Source organism: Amborella trichopoda, chromosome 12 (assembly GCF_054954075.1).
Source record: "Amborella trichopoda isolate Santa Cruz 75 chromosome 12, AtrichopodaSantaCruz75HAP2 v2.0, whole genome shotgun sequence".
Taxonomy (NCBI): Eukaryota; Viridiplantae; Streptophyta; class Magnoliopsida; order Amborellales; family Amborellaceae; genus Amborella; species Amborella trichopoda.
The window spans coordinates 5,535,708-5,555,644 of NC_142347.1; the positions used below are offsets into that span (position 1 = coordinate 5,535,708).

The window sequence follows — 19,937 nt, forward strand, 5'->3', positions numbered from 1 at the left end:
AAATAAGACTAAATGGCCTATCCAACTAAGACTCCGAATCATATGCAAATTCTCCATATTTTTAATGATCTTTGAAATTTTTCTTATAAAAATACATCTCAACTCTACCCCAAACCATCTCAAACTCGCCCGAGTTGGAGTCCAAATTGGAATGGGGAACAGACCAGGGTGCCCTTGCTTAGTATTTTTTTAAAAGACACTAATACAAACATGAGTTTGTTTATAATGATACCTGCGGACTGACATTTATTTTTTTTTCAGAAAAAAATATCAAAATACACCTAACTTATCAACTCTATACCATTTTATCTTTTTGTTATTATTCCAAGTCATGATCATGTGTATTTTGATAGGCAATTTGAAAATAAATCAAAGGAAATGAATAAAATATTAGGGCAAGATTTCTATGCTTCCCTTACAATATAAAACTTATATACTTTTCCTTATCCAACCGTCCATTCTAAATGGAGGGCTAAGATTGCCCCAATCACAATGTCACGTCTCTACACTATTTTATTTTTAATTTTTTTCTATAAACTACTTTGACACCAAATTTTCTACATCCAATCCTCTATTAAACTCGCACTAGAGAAAAATATATAAAAAATATTTTCAATAAAATAAAATGACCAAAATACCCCTGAAAAGTATTTTGGATATTATATTTTATCGAAAATTTTGGGTATTATATTTTATTTTTAATACTTTTTATAGATGCGCCCCAATGAGAAGATGGCATGTACAAAATTTCATATTCATACAATTTATATAAAAATACTAAAAATAAAATCCTTTGAGACCTCGGCTCTAAGATCAAACGGTGAGTGACTCTCTTGATTAAAATTGAACGGCTAGATGGTAAGGGAAGCATAGATCTTCTATGCTGTCGAGGAAGTATAAAAACCTTTCCCAAAATATTAAAGAGTGCGGTTTGTATAGAGCCTAAGCTCTAGACAATCAAATTAGAGCCTACCTTCAAATACTATCAAGAAATGTAATTTCAATACGAAAATCTTTGTGATTACATTAAAATATATTTTCGTTGTTATTTATAAAGTATAAAGCTTCAAAAATAATAGTGATAGACATATCTATAAAAATCTTGAAAATTGATGGTCCAAAAAGACGTCACAAAATACACTATTTTCAAAACTTGCAATCCATTTTTTTCTCATGTCCATGCATCTTGATGTCGAGATGATCAATTTGAAGATATTTGGACAACAAAACAATCTCATCTAGTAAAATTTTTGAAGTAGGATCTAATTTGATAGTTTAGAGGCTCGGCTCTATATAAACTTCTCCCAATATAAAATAGTTTACCTCTTAGATACATTTCGATAAATTCTCTAGAAATCTAGTTCGACAAGGTATCCATTGATGATGGATAGAGAGATGACACTCACCACTTGGCAGGCGTGGAAAGTCTCTCCCAAGCTCTCAAACACAACCACGTCCCTAAACTAAGGGAGTTGGTTTGGAGATTAAGCTCTCTCTAACAATCCAAGACTGGGGTTGGGACCTTGGCGAGGGCTGATGCCTCACCGTAACGTCCAACTCTCCATGCCACCATTAAGGTATTAAAAAAATATAAACAATAAGAAATAAATAAATAAATAATCCCAGTCCAATGATGATTTCAACAACCTAAGTGTATAAATCAACGGTACACGACAATTGAATCTCCTTCCGCAACAACATAAATAATCCATGTACAATTATTCACACAAATCCACAAAGCCATAATTAAATACATAAATATATGGCCAAGAAATAGAAAAACATGTTGTATACATGAATCCAGACCGCTGAAGAAATGTGGTGACTGTTTCATCGCTGTGTTGTGGAGACCTTTGGGAGAATGAATAGTTTCAATTCTTTGGATGCACAGCAACTCTATGGATCTCCATTTCCTTTAGCATGACAGCCCGACCACACGAATCGCATGGGGCCGTTCTAGACCCGCACAAGCTCTCATGCTCTGAGAGCCCTCTCAATCGATCCCTCACATCCAAAGGACCAGCCCCAGCTTGAACCATGTCCCCACAAAACCTACACATTATCAAACGCAACGGACACTCGGATCCCTGGTGCACTACCTGCAAGGAAAAAAATCAACACATCATTTGAGTGACACAAGGAAGAAGTCACTCTAATCCAATCTAATTCAATGGACTAAGGAAGAATCATATTCCATTGGGATCATCACCATCACGATAAAATGATGGATAGCAACGGAGAGAATGGGACCCACCATCTCTATCATTTCCACTTCTGGTGGGTACCACACTCCTCTCTTGTTATCACCATCTATATTTCATGGGATGGTCCCGATGCCAATGGACCACGGCTTTCCTTAGTGCATTGGATTATTCAAAAGCACCTAGAGCCAGAAGTGAACGCTCCTCCTCACCATTGCTTCCTTCTCTAGGAAAACTCCACATGGGCAAGGAAATGGCTCATGGAACACTTTCATGTGCTTCTCCATCTCTTCTTGTTGGAAAGCTTGCCCGCACTTTTGGCAATGCACATGCTTTGAAGCTTCCTCTTTTCGAAGAACCACCCCACAACCATCATGATGACACGTAACATTATGCCGTCTGCAGTATGCCTCATGGAGCACGATCGACCTGCTCGGTATGAAACGGTGACAGTTTCCACACTCCTCAGAGTCTCCATCCACTTGAGAAGAGGAAGAAACAGCCATCTCTCCAAGCTTCCGATTAATGGTATTCTCTTGAAGGGTCACTGATATGTGATATTTACTTGATCCTTTAAATCCAAAGACACCAATGCTATATGTACCGATAACTACGCTCAGATCTTTGGCACCAAGTATGAGGACCTTAGAACCCAAATCATGAGATGACCATTGGTGTTGATGTTGAGTTGGGAATAAGATGGGATGCCTAGAGACATATAGATCATTGTCACCACTGTTCATATTCACTTCCAACTTGACCTTAATATTCATATTATTGCTAATCATTCTCTTATGAATATTTTCGTCAATTGAGAACTTGTAATAGTTATATTGACCCTCTTCAACAAACCCCGTTTCCACCTTGCCAAGTGAAAGAGGAATCAACACAGTCTGCACATTTGACGACCCTGAATCAGCTTCAATTATATCAACCTCAACATCAGTTTCTAGAACAGATACACTTGAAGATGGCTTCAGTTCAAGAACCTTCAGATTAAAACTCAGGCCCCCATGGTTGACACTAAGTATTTCACCTTGAGAAAGTGTTGCATGCTGCCGAAGAGCTGTTTCTAGGACAGCCTTGTGGTTAGGTAGGTCTGAAAACCCCATTCTATCTGGTTGGAGTTTCGTATATGTCCCCTTTGGCAATCTCACATAGCGAACCTCAACCAATGGGGAATTTAAAGACAACCCAGAAAATAAATTGTTCCACACATGCGGGGGAAGCTCAACAAATCCTTCATTTGCAGTGAATTCAAGAACACCTGAATGGGTCTTTCCATGGTTATCATGTCCCAAAGAGCCCTCTTGGTGGATTTTTGAGAGTTCGAAGAACATGGGACCTTTATCAAGAGCCCCTTGGTCAGAGAGTTCTGTGAAGGCCGAAGCTGGTAACTTGATCTTGTCTCCATGACCTTGGTAAGGTACAGATTCTAGTAATCGGAAGAATGCAACTCCATCTCCAGCAAGCAGATTTTCCTCCATTTGTTGATTTGCCTAAGAGCAAAGATAATAAATCAGAGTGTTCAACACATATTCACAGCTTCCCCTTGCATAAACCAACAATAGAATAATAAAGATCTGTTCACAAAAGGTGAGCATATTACATAGTTCGCCTTGCAGTAAATTTAGAAAAAAGGTATTGCGCTTTCAGTTTTAATTGAGTGATAGGAAGCAAGGACACAACTATCAATTCGCTGAGGTTCATTTGTATATTTGACATGATCAACACAAATGACAAATGAAGAACACTTTCCAAAAGGTTCTTGAAGGTTAATCCCAGCTTAGCATATTTGTTAGCAATTATAGTTAATGCTTTTCTTTCTTCCTTAATTTAAGAAGAATTCAAAAAGAAGATTAAAGAAAAAGGAAATACTTAATTGATCTGACTGCAAATAACAGACCTTTCCCACACACTTGTTTGCGCATCAACTACAGATTTCCGCAGGGTTATTCCTAGAGAAATGACACCAGAAACTTTCATGAACCAAAACAGAGGTGGATCTTTTAGAGACATTTGCTTGGTATTTTCTTTACCAAAAGACAAGACATCAGCCATATACCAAGCTCAGAATAAGCTTTTATGTAGACTCAAGCATCCCCCAAAAAGAAGGCAGACATAAATTTAAATAGAGTTCACTGTGACACCCTACTTGATGACAGCAGATTTTGAAGAACAAAAATTTCGTTCTCAACTAAAATAAGCATGTCTCATAAGCCAGAACATTTCCGCTTTTCAGATGTAATCGGTGTTTTAATTTTATTTATTTATTTTACCGTTTTCTAGATTTTAGGTTTGGAGTTCTTTTCGGTTTTTTAGTTTTCTTTAGGGTTATCTTTATCACTTTTTGTTGTAGAGATTTGAGGGGTAGTATTGGAACTTTTCTTTTAAGATGAAGATCTAGGAATTATTTATTAGGATTTCTTAGGGTGCAAGTTAGGGTTTAGAGTTGGTTTCTTCTTTGAATATGTAACAATTAGACTAGAAAAGGAGAGTGAAGAGAAATTAGTTTGGTTTTAAATCTTGTGCAGATATCTAGTTGGGGTGAACTCCCTTCCAGACCCCAAGAAAGGGTATAATTTCTCTTTTTTTTCTTTTTTTTTTAGTTTTCTAATTTATTTATTTCTCTCATCTTCCCTACATCAATTGGTATTAGAGCTTCTCTCTACACCCAGTGGAATCAGAGCCTTGAGATTGATAAGCCATGATGCCAACAAATACATCGACCGATCCAATTATGAAGAGATTGGATCAAATGATGGAATGCATTGGCAGAATATACAACAAGGTTTACAAGATCTACTTCTCAGAATGCAACAGGAGCAACAAGAATATGAATAGGTAAATCTCAGTGCAAAAGATATTGACAACAACCGAAAAGTACTTCAAATTCCTACAATCAATTATGAAGAAGAAGATACGGTAGTCATAGTATGTGAAATACAAATCCTTGAAGATTAACTTGGGCATTCCAAGGTTCTACTACGAGCTGGATATCAAGAGTTTAGGGGTATTTATGTCTTTTTTAAGCTATAGAGAATTGACGGGTTGAAGTCTAACTTTTTTTTTTTTTTGAGAATAATTGTCAATTCATTTTTTTAAAGATGAATATTTCCCAACCCGTTTAGAATGTTGAAATGGGTGTTTTATTTTATTTTTTTATTTTACTGTTTTCTATATTTTAGGTTTGGGGTTCATTTGGGTTTCCAGTTTTCTTTAGGGCTATTTTTGTAGTTCTTTATTAGATTTGAAGGGTAATATTAGAAGTTGATTTTTTAATGTGAAGGGCTCGGAATTATTAACTCCCTTGCAGACCTTAAGAGAGGACATAATCTCTCATTCCTTTACTTCGATTTTTTTCCCATCTTCCCTACATCAATTTCAGATGCACAAGCTGCGAGCATGCACGCACAGACCCAAATAGAAATTGATTGAATGACAACCTATTGAAGGGAAGTTCTCACCAGTATACCATGGACATGCAAAGCTTCCTAATTCTCAATTCAGTTTGTTTACCATAATTCCATATGCTCAGAATGTGACTTCTTTCAAGTCCAGTTCCTACTTCCACCTAAGTAAATCAGATCCAAGCATGCTGGAAATGACAAGCATCTTTGCACTTCCATTAGTACAGCTACTTTATCTAGTGAAGCTTTACGTGACCCAGTAAACCGCTTTCCAAAAAACCTCAGAAACACACGCACAAAATTTGCAAACACCCATTTCCACAGGGCATAACAAGATGAAGAACCTTTTGCAGCAATCCAAGTATGAAAAAATGGTACAAAAGATGCCCATCACCCACCAAACCAAGATATCCCCATTGAAAGGTATAAATCTCTACTTTTATTGTTGATTGAAAATACTATGCTCTTTGGAAGGCAAAATAGACAATAAATATGAAAAATATAAATTATGCTAAAGAAATAGAAGGTCGAGAGGAGAGCAATCATCATGCGAAATATCTAAAGGATTTTACCGTCAGTTGCATATTTTAGGAAACTACACAACTTGTCACTTGCATAAGTCCAAAGTTACCTCGTTCCTCTCTTAAAATTATGCGTGTCCCTACTACCAGGAGATTTAAATGATTTGGTAAAGTATGGAGTTGTAAACGACATGAATAAATTTGAGCCACATGCAAATGAAAAAGTCATTCAAAAAAGTGTGAAACCTCTTCTTTAAAAAAGGTCACTAAATTGGTGGAAATAAGGTTCCAAAGTCTCTATGTCTTCAAGAGGAACTAAAAATTAGAGTTCAATTTCATAATGCAATTGTGGTTAGTGTTATTCTTCATGGTGAACAAAATTGTCTAGGGTGAACCCACTGTGGAATGTGGGGATTGGCAGTAGATAGGAAATATGTTCCAGACGTCATAAGTAGCCTATAGCTCAGTTGAACAAACCTGGTGATTGCTGGCATTTCCACTCCCAGAGCCAACAATTTCGTGGTATTTCAGGAGGTCTAAACAGGTAGTTGTCTTCTTCACCTACATCCTTTGATGCTTGCAAGGTGCCGCCGGTAACTAATATCTATAACACTTAGATTTGTTTTTTAATCAATAATTCTTAGATTACGTAATTTCAAATTCTTCACTTCAAGTATTCAAAATGGAATTCCACTTGACTTATTTTCTTTGGCGCACTGTTCACATCTGCTTCCAAGACAAGTTTACCTCATCCCCAATACAAGAAAATTCATTCACAAATCACAATTCGTGGTAATAAACAAATAGCAGGCAGTATAGTTCATTCAAAAGGTTTAAGACGTGACATGATTAATTAGTTCCTGGCCGCCCAATCAAGAACCTTCTTAATGTAATTAGGATCCGCCAGACCTAGAAAAGATAACTGACCAATCTAAATATACATGTCTTACTGTCTCCAATAAAGAGCTTAACAGCCCTAACTAAAAACAATTATTAATCCTATTTATTTTAGAAACCATTTAAGAACTACGGTCATCATAAAGCTCTTATATAGATCTATTTTACTTAGAAATGGACAATGTTCCCAGTCATGAATCAAATGTGGGAAAGGACCTTCTAGCTGTTACAAGTTGCAGAATAGCAAATTACAGAAGTTGCACATTTCACGACAAGGATAGCACAACCTTCTCAAATCCCTCAACTTATACAAGTAATACCAGTTCTTTATGAATGGCATCCACGTTTTAAACCCATGAGTGTAGGTCAAGTACAACAACAGGTAGAACAAATACTCCTTGTAAGAGATCATACATCAAATTATTGAACAGATCTCCTTAACCATTCTCACAATTTATTAAGTGCTCTAGACTCTTCAACTATACAATGGTATATAACCTCTTTGCCCTTCCCTTTTCCACCCTTTACTTATGGCAAGGAGAAATCACCATTGAATAAGAGCTTCAAGGTGAGGCATGTGAGTTCTACGTTAATTTGGAATCAACAAGAATCATAACTATCAATCTCATGAATTTCTTGGTTTTGATCATTAACAACTTTATTCAAGTGAAATTGCAACGTAAACACTAGCAAAACGGAAGAGCTCCTATGGTGGGTGGCCTCTCATCCAACTTTATTTCTCATCCATCTCAATAGGGGTGGCAATCCGGTCAAGTCAACCCATCACGTCTTGGCAGGTCCGGTTGGGACCAACATGGGTCCGGTCAGTGTTTCAAAAAGCAAAATGCCCACCGCCTGAGCGGTAGCCTAGGCAGTCCAGGAGCCCTAGGCGCATCGCCCAGGCCTAGTTGCCAAAAATAGGCGGAAAACCCTAGACGCCCAGGAACCTGCTTAGGCGGCCGCCCAGTGCCCAAGTGACTGCACCTCGCCCAGAGGTAGAAAAGGCACTCAGTAGGTTCATTTTTTGTTATTTTTTTTATACTAAGGGCCAAAATTATGGGTTTTAGGTTCATTTGAAACCTAAAACCCATTAGATCCCATTTTAGAGGTGGAAGTTTGGAGATTGAGCAATCAAACTCAAAGTAAGTGATTTTTTCTATTGCTTATATAAGTTGTATTATTTTGAGATGTCTTCTTCGAGATCTAATTGGAGTGGTGATCCCAGTTGAAAATATAACTACAACCCAGATCCTAATGATAAAAATTGCATAAGATGCAAGTTTTGTGAGAAAGATACAAAAGGGGCATAAATCGATTCAAGAAACATATTGCCGGTATCGGGAGAGATGTTGCCCCATGTAAAAAAACTCCTGAAGTTATTAAAGAGGAAATAAACAATTTTTTTAATATGATAAAACTGAAAAAAGATGAGAAATTTGCCTCCATAGCAGAGCTTAGGTCTGTGGATCAGGTCAGTTATGGGGAGGGATGTCAAGCGGTAGAACAATCCATTATTAGGGGAAAGGGAAAGGGAGCTATAATTGCTTCTGGTTTTGGGAGTAAGAAGCCTTGGGTTAGAGGCCCTATGGATAGTTTTTTTCCCCGGCTTGACCCTGAGGTTGCAGGAGAGAAAACAAGAAGTAAATCACTATTGAAAATAGAATGAAAAAGGAAGAGAGAGATAAAGCCGCTTTTTTTATTGCTCCATGGTTTAATGAAGCAAGCATTCCTTTCAATACCACTCGCCTAAGCAGCTTTTATGCCTTGGTAGAGGCAATTGGCCAATTTGGGCCTGGGATGAAACCCCCAACCCCATATGAGCTTTCAGAGCCTCTTTTGAAAAAAGCAATGAGTGTCACGAAGGATGTTGTCGAAGTTAAGAAGGATGCATGGACAATGCTATGGAGTGGTTAGTTGATAATGATGAGGTCGAGGGGCATGAAGGATTGACATGGGACATGGTCATGGAAGCTTCAGGGACATCAGCTGACCCTCCGGGCCACTAGATCTTCTGCACAGAGGATGAGGGTGGAGGAAGAGGGGGAGGAAGAGGCAGATTCAAAAGAGGCGAAGGAGGACAACCAATATGTCGAGAAAGGTGACAACTCCAATGCATATGATGCAAATGCAGCTGCCCTACTTTTTCTGATGATGAATGATGAATAATGATTAAACTTTGAACATTGATTGAATATTTTTTTGAGTCTTCAAGTATTACTTTCATTTTTTTTTTCTTCCTCTTGGTTGTGTATTGTGGATAATGGATTTGTAGTTCCACAGTTTTGGTATTTGATAACTTGGTTGGTAAATTTTAAGCTTTAATTGGATATGGACCAACTTAAGGTTATGCTTATGGAGTGTGTGCTATGTGTCGTATACTTTTGAATTCTAATTTGCCCTAAATACCTAATTCTTATATTTTATACAATATATATATATATATTGTTAGAGACTATAGAATCCTTTTTTTATTCAACTAGGCCGCTCAGGTTCTGAGCGCCCGCCTAGGCGCTGGGCAGCTTGGACCCCCAGGCCGCCTAGGACCCGCCTAGCGCTTTTTGAAACAGTAAGTCAGGTCCGGCTCTGGTTTGGACCCTATCGACTCGACCCGACCCAATATATATAAGCATAAAAATACATAAAATGTCAATAAATCTCTTATTTTTTTTACTTCTAGAACCAAACCCAACCCGATGCGGTAGGTCAGGTTCGCGTTTGGGTTCGGCCCCAATAACTTGGACCCGACCCAAGTTCAACTCAGGTCTAGGTCCATGTCAGACCTAGTTGGGTCATAGTTAGCAAGTCACCATTTTAAAGGCAATTTTTTCAACAAAAAAAAAAGGCATTTTTTTAAAACAATATTTAAAATTGCTACCATTTCAAAAGATTAGTAAAAAAAATGCGATATTTTCATGAAAATGTTTAAAACGTGTTATATTGAACTTAAAAAAAATGTTCAACAAGATTCTCCATTTATTACCTCTAAATTTTCATTATTTTGAAAGGTGTACAACTTTTTCCTATTTTTTGACATTTTTGTTTTTATCCCTTTTAAAAATATGATATTTTCCAAAAAAAATACATTCCCTAGAAAAGAAGCTGTATCTCCAAATATTAGGTTTATCTCCTGTTGGGGTTTATTATCTCGTGCAGTAGAGATACGGCTTATCCGCAAGTTGCATACTAAAGATATGGGTTTCTTTTATTATTATTATTTTAGAGTTGCGTATTTTAGTAGTTATTATAGAAAATTAAAGTGTAAAGTTCAGATTTTTATTAAATTTTATAGTATTCCTTATATGGATCATAACTAGCAAGTCAAAGAATAACAATATATTAGCTCATCATAAAATTGGAATTAAATCCATTTTGGTCCAAAAAGTCGGAAGCCAAAATTCTGGGGAAAAATACAAATTGGCAAAAGTATTGTACAACAAAATATCGCAAATATGTCGGATTAGGATCAAAATCAGTGTGAAAAAATCAGAAATGTTTAAAATTTTAAAAAATAAGCAATTTGCAAAAGCAATCAATAAGTAATGATTCCATGAAAATTTTACTCAAATAATATAATTAAGAAAATTAATTTAGAAGTCTCATAACTCTCATCCCGTTATCCAAAATTAAATGCTAGCCACGGCAAAAACAAAAAATAATAGTCACTAGAATAATCCAAGTTTAAATATAAAGCATGATAGAGTCATCATAATTAATAGCAAGGCTAAGAGCTTGGGAAGGTGTATCCCCCCAAGTCATGTAGCCATGCATCATCATCATGGTCACCATCATCATCCTTTTTGGAGGTGTCCTCATTATCTATCTCTTTAAGAACCTTTTTTGGAAATGAGCCAAGCTCCTCAAGATTAATTGCATTACTATCGTGCTTTTCATTTTCACGAGATGCATCCATCATCTTTGAGTTCACTCTTATGTAAACCCGGTCGGTTAACATAGTTGGCTTTAATTTATTCCATAGTGCAAATAGAAGGGAGTTTGAGATTGTTGGGTGCATTCTTTGAGTGGAGAGCTATAACGAGAGCCAAAATGGGAAAAGAATCCCTCAAATAATCTGAAGCTTCAAATTTTGGAATGATGAGATAAATGCAACCACCACATTAGAGCCTCTTATCAAGGTGCTTCATTTAGTTAATAATGAGGGGTCATCCAATGGGTACTTATAAGAAGTAATAAAAAAAGGCAAATCAAGCACTAAAGATGAATTATAATGTCAATGAATCTAGACTTCTTGAATTGTTGAAGAATTTTGAAAAGATGCAAAAGAAAAATATAATTCATCCCATTCATGTTGTTGCCGCATTTCTTAATCCATCCTTAATGTGTGGTTGGTTTGTTAAACTTGATAATCTTGAAGTGAAAGTTGGCATTACCTTGATTTTAGATACAATGATCCCCAAAAAAATACATTCTTTTCAGAGTTGTTGAAGTACCATACACAGGATCCAAATGTATTTGTTGGTGTTGCGATGGAATCATTGTCAACAACTCATGCTCATGAGTATTTTTGTACTATTAGCTTTTTCATTACTTTAAAAAAATAAATTTTATTTCACTTTTGACTGTATCTTGAATATAATGCTAAAACATTTCTCACCATATAGGAGTTTGGTACGAAGCATGTGGAGAAAGCGCTCAACAGGTTCGAATGGTTGCTCTTTGGATTTTGAGCCAACCATGCAGCTCATCAGCATGCGAAAGAAATTGGAGCGCTTTTGAGGCGACAAACCAAAATAAGGAATAAATTGAAACCAACTATGTTAACTGACTTGGTTTACATAAGAATGAACTCGAAGAAGATGGATGCATCTCGTAAAATGAAAAGCGTGATAGCAATGCAATTAATATTGAAGAGCTTAGTTTACTTCCAGAAGAGGTTCTTAAAGAGATCAATAATGAGTATACCTCCACATAAGATGATGAAGACTATGATGATGATGCATGGCTACATGATTTGAGGGATAGACCTTCCCAAGCTCCTAACCTTTCTATTAACTCGGATGATTCTATTATATTTAAATTTGTATCATTCTAGTGACTCTATTATGCTATATCATTTTTTGTTTTTTCTTTTTTTGTATTTAATTTTGGACAATGGGATGAGAGTCATGAGACATCTAAATTAATTGACCTAATTATATTACTTTTGTAAACTTTTCATGGAATCATTACTTATGGTTTCTTTTACAAATTGTTATTTTTTAGAATTTTAAAATTTCAAAATTTTAAATATATCTGATTTTTTCACACCAATTTTTTGAGCCTAATCCAACATATTTGCTATATTTTTAGGTACAGTACTTTTTCCAGTCTATATTTTCTTCATAATTTTTGCTTTCAACTTTTTGGACCAAAACAGATTTGATTTATGGTGACCCAATACATTGTTATTCCCCGATTTGCTAGCTAAGGTTGGGTTGGGATCGACCCAGACCACACCTGACCCATTGCCACCCCTACATCTCAAATAAGGTCTGCTAATACAATCACCCAGAAAACCCTAATCTTTTATCTTCTCCCCCTTTTGGTTAAGGGGGATCCATTGCGGCTATGAAGTATCACATCAACATAATTCTTCTTCAAATCCTTAATCAATTCAAACTAGTTTCAAAATTGAGTTGGGTTCTTACTTCCCAATTAAAATAAGGAAACTTTAGAATCATAATTACCGTAACTTTTTTTTTCTGAATAACATAATTAGCCAATTTCATGGTTCAGAACCTCAAAGCTCCACAAACAGAACAGCTTCCTCAAAAAAAGATACATCGATGTAGTTACGTGATAGAAAGCATCTAAATATTGCACAAAGCTTGAATTTATGCAGACTCCAGCATAGATTTCGATAAATATGTACAAAGAGATGAACAAATTTCGATTCTTGATTGAAAAATAAAATACCATGGATTGAGCCTCTGCAGCTTCAAGCCTTCGTATACTCTGAGCTGCTTCAATGGCATCGCGCCTGCGCTGGGCTTCAATCTTTGCATTCCTCTCGCGCTCGGCTTTGATCCTCGCCTTCTCCTTCCTTTCTCTCTGCTCTCTCTCTAGCTTCTCCCTAGCGGCTCTCAGCTCGAAATCCATCCCTTCCTTCCTTCCTTCTCAAAGGACACAACCCTAAATAATCGTCTATGTTGTATTATCTTCAATATTTCAAGCGAAAAGAGGTCATGCCACCCTAACAAAAAGTCTATGATGCAGTATCTTTTATATTTTAAGCGAGAAGAGTCCCTGTTTTCTTTGCCGACCGATTATTTTAATATGGGTCCCGTACCAAAGTTTGAAAAGGTGCTCCTTAAAAATTTCTCATTTTTCTCTCACGTATCATCACCCTTTCTCTCATCGCCCTTTCTCTTTGCAACATGTAGTTATCAAATATTTATTAATTATTTTGTATATGTGCCCTCCCTCAAAATTTGAACTCATATTTTGTTCTTACTTATCTTTCTAATCTCTTTGAAAAAAAAAAAAAAAAATTATTTTATTTCTAAAATCTCTCATTATAATTTTTTTTACAAGTCCTTTTTGAGTTCCAAATATATTTTTATACAAGCCTTTTTGAGTTCCAAGTTTTTCTCTCAACATTTGAAATGATACAACTTCTAAATACTCCCTTATCTCTATGTCACACACCTCTTCTATCTCTCTCCTTAATGCTTTTCTTTATCTTGCTCTTAAAATCTCTCACTATCTTTTTTTTATTTGTTGAGTTCCAAATTTCTTTCTCTTAAATTTTTAAAAAATACAACTCCTAAAAATTCTCTCATCCCTCATGTCACGTACCCCTCTTTCTAGTCTCACCTCGCTCTAAAACCATATCTACGGCTACATTATTAACCAAAAGATTAGAAGGGTTATCTACTCGACAAGTCTCAAAGGGCTCGAGAAGTCAAGTAGTGATGGAGGAGGTTTGTGAAGAAAACAAAGAGTTGCACGAGAGAAGAAAAGATGGACATTAATCTTAGGAAAACAAGAGTTGCTAGCAAGAAACAAGAGAGAACAAATAATTGATAGCAAGAAACAAGAGAGAAGTCAACCGTTTTTTGAACGCACGAAAATTTGACAAGAGGGAGCTTTGAAGAAAATAAAGCTTTACAAGAGAAAAGAACATAGACATTGCCATATAAAGAACGAGAGGGAGAGAAGCTAACCATTTTTTGAATAAAGAAGAAAGCGAGAGATAGTAGAGAGACTATACATTGCTATTTTCTTCAAAGCTTTACAAGTTTACAAGAGAAAAGAACATAGACATTGCCATATAAAGAACAAGAGGGAGAGAAGCTAACCATTTTTTGAATAAAGAAGAAAGCGAGAGATAGTAGAGAGACTATACATTACTATTGGTATAGGGGAGAGAAAATACAAGAATTAGGAGTAAAGAGACTTTGAGGAAAGCAAAGCCAAAAGGAGAGAGAAAATACAAGAATTAGGAGTAAAGAGACTTTGAGGAAAGCAAAGCCAAAAGGAGAGAGAACATACAAGAACTAGAAGTAAAGAGCAATAGCCAATAGGAGAGAGAAAATACAAGAACTAGGAGTAAAGAAACTTTGAGGAGAGCAATAGAACAAAGGTTGCTGATAACGAACCTCCAAATCTGCCAGAGGTATTTTGTTTTTTTCGTTTTTTTTTATGGAATTTTCAGAACTCTTTCTATGGCCATGTAAACTCAATATTTGTTTTTCGGGTTTTTTTGGTCCAAAATATCCAATTTTTTCTATTTCCTTTTTTAAACCATAAAAAATACGGTGATTATGGGTTTTTAATGAGGTGTATTGTGTATCAATAATTTATATTTTTTTTTTTTGAAAAATAAGAATACAAGAGCCAAGAGTAAAGAGACGTGAGAAGAGCCAGAGAGCATGGACATTGAGAAAGAACCTTCGAATGTATAAGAGGTGTTATTTCTTTATTTTTTTCTTGTTTTTTTAAAGGAATTTTCGGATGGTTTTTGTTTTCCTTTTTTTTGACATATTTTTTTTCTTAGATTGATTATTGAGATGAAGAGTGTGTGTGTAAAAGTTTAAGTCACCCAAATCCCCACAACAAACCTCTATTTTAATTATTTTAAAATATTTTTCTAAATCACCGATTTAGACCAATCTTGATCAATGATCTGACAATACAATATGGATTTTTAAGATGGATCATCGACCCTATCGATCCAGATTTTCACTAAGACCTCTTTTACCTGCATCTTAAATCCACTCCTTTTACGTGAAATCAATGAGTTTGTAACTTTTCAAAAATATTTATTTTGGCTGTAAAAATTACCCATATACATATTGTTTCGGTTAATTAGAAATATGCTTCTCTGTAAATACCTAAAAATTTTCCAAAATATCTAGAGCTCTAAACAACTCTCCCCATGTAGTTGCAAGCAAGATTGGAAGGTCGTATGGTTGTGTCGCATGGTTCTGATTAGAAAAATCCACCCTTTTGCAGTCCTAGATTTACATAATCCACCCTTTTGCAGTCCTAGATTTAAACGTTGTGTTTGCCTGGTTGACTCCATAATAGACATTTGAGCCCCTTCTTGCAAGAGAACATGCTAGGGTTTCATTTTACATTTTTAATTTCATGGTTATCATCATCATCATCTTAAGGATCATTATTACGAAGAACATAAGGATCATAGAGCTTAATTCTTTTGTCCAAGATTGGTTGATTACTCTGGTGACACACCACCCTTTTGAACCCGAAGAGACAATCTCATCGAGTTGTTTTGCACGCATTAATTTCATTTACTGCTGATCAGAGATTGAAAAATCGCCTTTCTGACTCAGGAATTGCCCAAGTTGGATCAAATTGGAATGCTGGCGGTACACTGTACAGGCCCAAAAATACCTAGAATCACTTGAGTCCTGAGTTTTGTGTATGTGTTTTAATTTTTTTTTGTAAATGTAGCGCGCACCAATCACCAAAGTCAGACCGGCAGAATTAGAATTGAATTCATGCAGTGTCCGAGCTCGATCATTTGATGGGCTACTTAATTCATTCTGCCGAGCCTGTGATGTTGCTCCTGTTTGTCATTGCTTTTGCTACCAACTGTTACTACTTCTGGTGTTTAATTTTTACTATTTTTTCAAAAAAGTATCATAATCATTATTAATAGGGATATTACGAATTATTATTAATAGAGATATAATGTTTTTTTGAGGTCGATTGACTTTAAGGCAGAAATTAAACATTACAACAAAACCAACAAACTATGTTAGCAAACGGTTATAATTACTATTATTATTCTCATATCATATTTATTAGCATCATCATCAAGGATAAAACTATTTTGTAATATCATAAAGCATTTCTTTTCTAATTATTAACGAAGGAAAAGGTTAAAATAAGGCCTATGCTTTATGGATAGAAGTAAAGCCGCGGCTCTAAGTCACAAAAAAATTTGCAATTTTAAAATAGTCATAAAAACTTTTAAAATATAAAAACTATAATTAAAATATGCAAAGGCCAAAATTGAGATAGAAATAAAATTATGATTTAATTTTGTTTCTAATAATAATAGTAATAAGAATAATAATAATAATAATAATAATAATAATAATAATAATAATAATAATAACAACGACAACGATAATAATAACAATAATATTGACAACAATAACAGTAACAACTATAACTGTAGTTTTTTATTATTATTATTATCATTATTGTTATTATTATTATTATTTATTTTATTGAATCATTTTATTATTATTTATTTTAATTGTATATAAATTATTTATTTGTGTTGCTCTTTCTTTCAGCTTTCTCTTGTTATTTTTCAAATGGATTTTGTCTTTTTTGGTCTATATATATATATATATATATATATATATATATATATTAAGTTACTTTTAACTTATTAGGTAAAACCTATTGATGCTAAAGAAAAATGGTTATTTTTCCTTGTTGATTTTTATATTCACTGATGTATCAATTTATTTTCATATTAATTTTTTCTTTTATATGTTTAAATTTTTTATCACTATTCGAACATTAAATTGCTTTTGTAATTATAATATTATATTTTTATCAAAAAAATTGTGATGAAGTATACGTAAGAATTAATTCTTTTTGGGAGATACTTGAGTAATTTTATTTTTTTAATTATGATTTTTTATCCCATCTTCTCTTGCTTTCTCCCACTATTTTTTATTTGTCTATATCGATCTTGATTCTACTATTTAAAATAGCATTTAATTTTTTTTTGGTCTCCTTATTATTTATTTCTTGCATGGTTTTAAAAAAATCATAATTATTTTATAAAGTTATTTAACTATGAGGATAAATTCAATTATCTCTAAGACTATGTTTTTTTTAAAATATTATTCAATAATAAATATGTTTTAGCGATTACTATTAAATATCAAGTGCAATGCACTGGTTATCCTAAAGCCAAGCATGATGCAGAGTTCGAGATCCAATGGTCGGAGATTCTCGAGGTAATATTACCAGTTATCCCTAAACCTAGAGAGAGAAGCACGACGCAAAGTTGGATATCCGAGGTTTAGATCGGATATTCTTGGGTAAAAGTAGACAAGCAAGATGCTTATTTGGACTTGGATTTGCAAATTTGTACTCCACATCCTAATTCAAACTTTTGGAACACCTCTATCTGGAACATTATAGAAGCCGATTATTTGGACTTGATTTGCAAATTTGTAATCCCGATCTTAATTCAAACTTTTGGAACACGTCTATCCAGAAGATTATAGCAGCCGAGAAGAAGAAGGCTAAGTACTTCTGGTTGTGACAACTAAATTCAAAAAAAAAAAAAAAAAGAAAAGGAGAAAAGAAGAAGAAGAAAAATTTATGGAGAAGGTAGTGTTCCTGGGTTAGAAAACCCCTGGATATGAAGAAATGCAAATCTAAGTTTAAGAAATAGTAGAAAATCAAGTCTAAGAAATAGTACAATGAGTTATATAAATCATCTATTTTTAAGAAATGCAAGCATATTGTACATCTACTGCCTCACTCAAAACAAGAGGATTCTTTTGTCTAAAATTTGGGAACCATATAAGAATTATTAGATGATATTTAAAATAAATATTTGAATTTTGAGTTCGGTGATAGGTAGATCTAGCCCTTCAAAAATGGAAAATTGTTTCAAGCTGGCTGGACTTCATTACAACATATGTGGTCTAGAAATAATGAAAACTAACGGTTCAAATGATTTTTTATTAGAATTATAATTTTTAGTTTTTTAAATTTATTTATTTTTTCATATTCATGACTCCATGTTAGAGATTATATGCCATTAAAAATGAAGTCTTAAAATCTATCTCATAAATATATTTATTAAGAGGCCTGCTTTTCTACATATGCAGGCTTGGCCGCATAGAAACCGGGTCCTTCAAAAATTAAATGGTTTCTAATTCAATTTTAAAGTATTCATTTTTCTAGTACATACAGTTTTTTTTTAAAACATTTTTTCAAGGTTTTAAAAAACAGATAAGTGACATGGATCGCTCATTCAGGAAACCAAGTCGAATCAGTAGTTTGGATTGGAGAATTTGCCAGATTCGGCTTTAAAAATAATTCAAAAAAATTCACAAAATTTACTAAAAATCTAGTTTTATGTGTTTCCAAAAACATTTCAGGACATTGCATAGTAAATTTCTATTATTTTATCAAAAATATGTAAGGCCTTGAATTGTAAATTTCTATTATTTTATCGAAAATATGTAAATACTAAGAATCTGATTCATGCATGAGTGTTTGTTGACCACTATATTTATTTCATATTCACTTATTGCAATAAATATGATCTCTCTTACTAAAAAGATTTTATTTATGTATTTTATAATCTATGTTACCGGTGCTTATAGCTATAAGGTTCTTGCCTACTCATTTCTTATTTTCTCTTTTTTTTGAAAAGTAATTTATCAAATTATATTTATTTTCATTTGTATTTTTATTGTAATGAGGTTCCATAAGTTTAAGGATTCAACCATTTTTTACTTATTTTTGCCATCTTTTTTCGTGGAACTCCCTCATTCACTATATTACTCTGTTAATTTTTTTCTAAATTTTCTTTTGCTTCATTTTAACTTAATATTTTCTTGTTTAAGAGTAGTTCGTTAAACTTTCTTTGTGCTTTGTTTTTTAAATCTTTTCTTTTCTTTTCTCACCACCACTCCAATATGTACCTTAGAAATGGCATTTTTCTTAGAAGAACCAAAAGCAATCAATAAAAGCGCCAAGGGTATCCGACAATTGCATATTGCCCTCATCCACGTTTGTACGATATTTTTGAAACATTACATCATGCCTTTGAAAATAGCAACAAATTTATTGAACTCTAAACCTTATTCTTATGGAAAAAGTTTATATAGAACCAAGGCTCTAAACAATCAAATTAGAGCCCACCCCAAAAATTCCACTATAAGAGGTTGTTTTGAAGCCCAAATATCTTTAAATTGATCATCTCAACATCAAGATGCATGGACATAGATTTCAAGCTTTTATAAATCTGCTCGATCTACCCTATGTTTTAAGTTTAAAGTTTTATAATTAAAGATGAAAATATATTGTAATGCTGTCACAAATATTTCCAATATTGAAACCACATTTCTCAACACTATTTGAAGGTGAGATCTAATTTGATTGTTTAGAGCCTCAACTTTATAAAAACCACACCTTATTCTTATTGTCCCAACATGATTGCAAGAGTTTTAATAAACCCAACGTGAGGGTTTGGATCTTTAGAGAGAGAAAGAGAGAGAGAGATCTTGGGCTCTTAGAGATAGAGAACTTGGTCTTTAGAGAAAGAGGGGGTGGGAGTTGTATCCCATTTTTGAAGAGAAGAATTTGAGCTAGAGAAACAGGAACGTTCTCCATCTATTTCCCCATACCACCTTTACTTTTTTTGATTGGGGATGCTCCTATTTAGTATTTTTATT

At 34.2% G+C, this 19,937-nt stretch overlaps 1 protein-coding gene across 1 annotated transcript; it reads right to left on the reverse strand.

Moving 5' to 3' along the window:
- Positions 1-1,609: 1,609 nt before the first annotated feature.
- Positions 1,610-13,133, reverse strand: LOC18433667 (Ubiquitin fusion degradation UFD1 family protein). Its single transcript, XM_006843749.4, has 3 exons — positions 12,943-13,133; positions 2,414-3,700; positions 1,610-2,099 (listed from the first exon to the last, which is right to left on the reverse strand). Exons 1-3 carry the CDS (start codon positions 13,123-13,125, stop codon positions 1,872-1,874), a joined length of 1,698 nt encoding a protein of 565 aa, XP_006843812.2. The 5' UTR covers positions 13,126-13,133; the 3' UTR covers positions 1,610-1,871.
- Between the last annotated feature and the right edge of the window lie 6,804 nt (positions 13,134-19,937).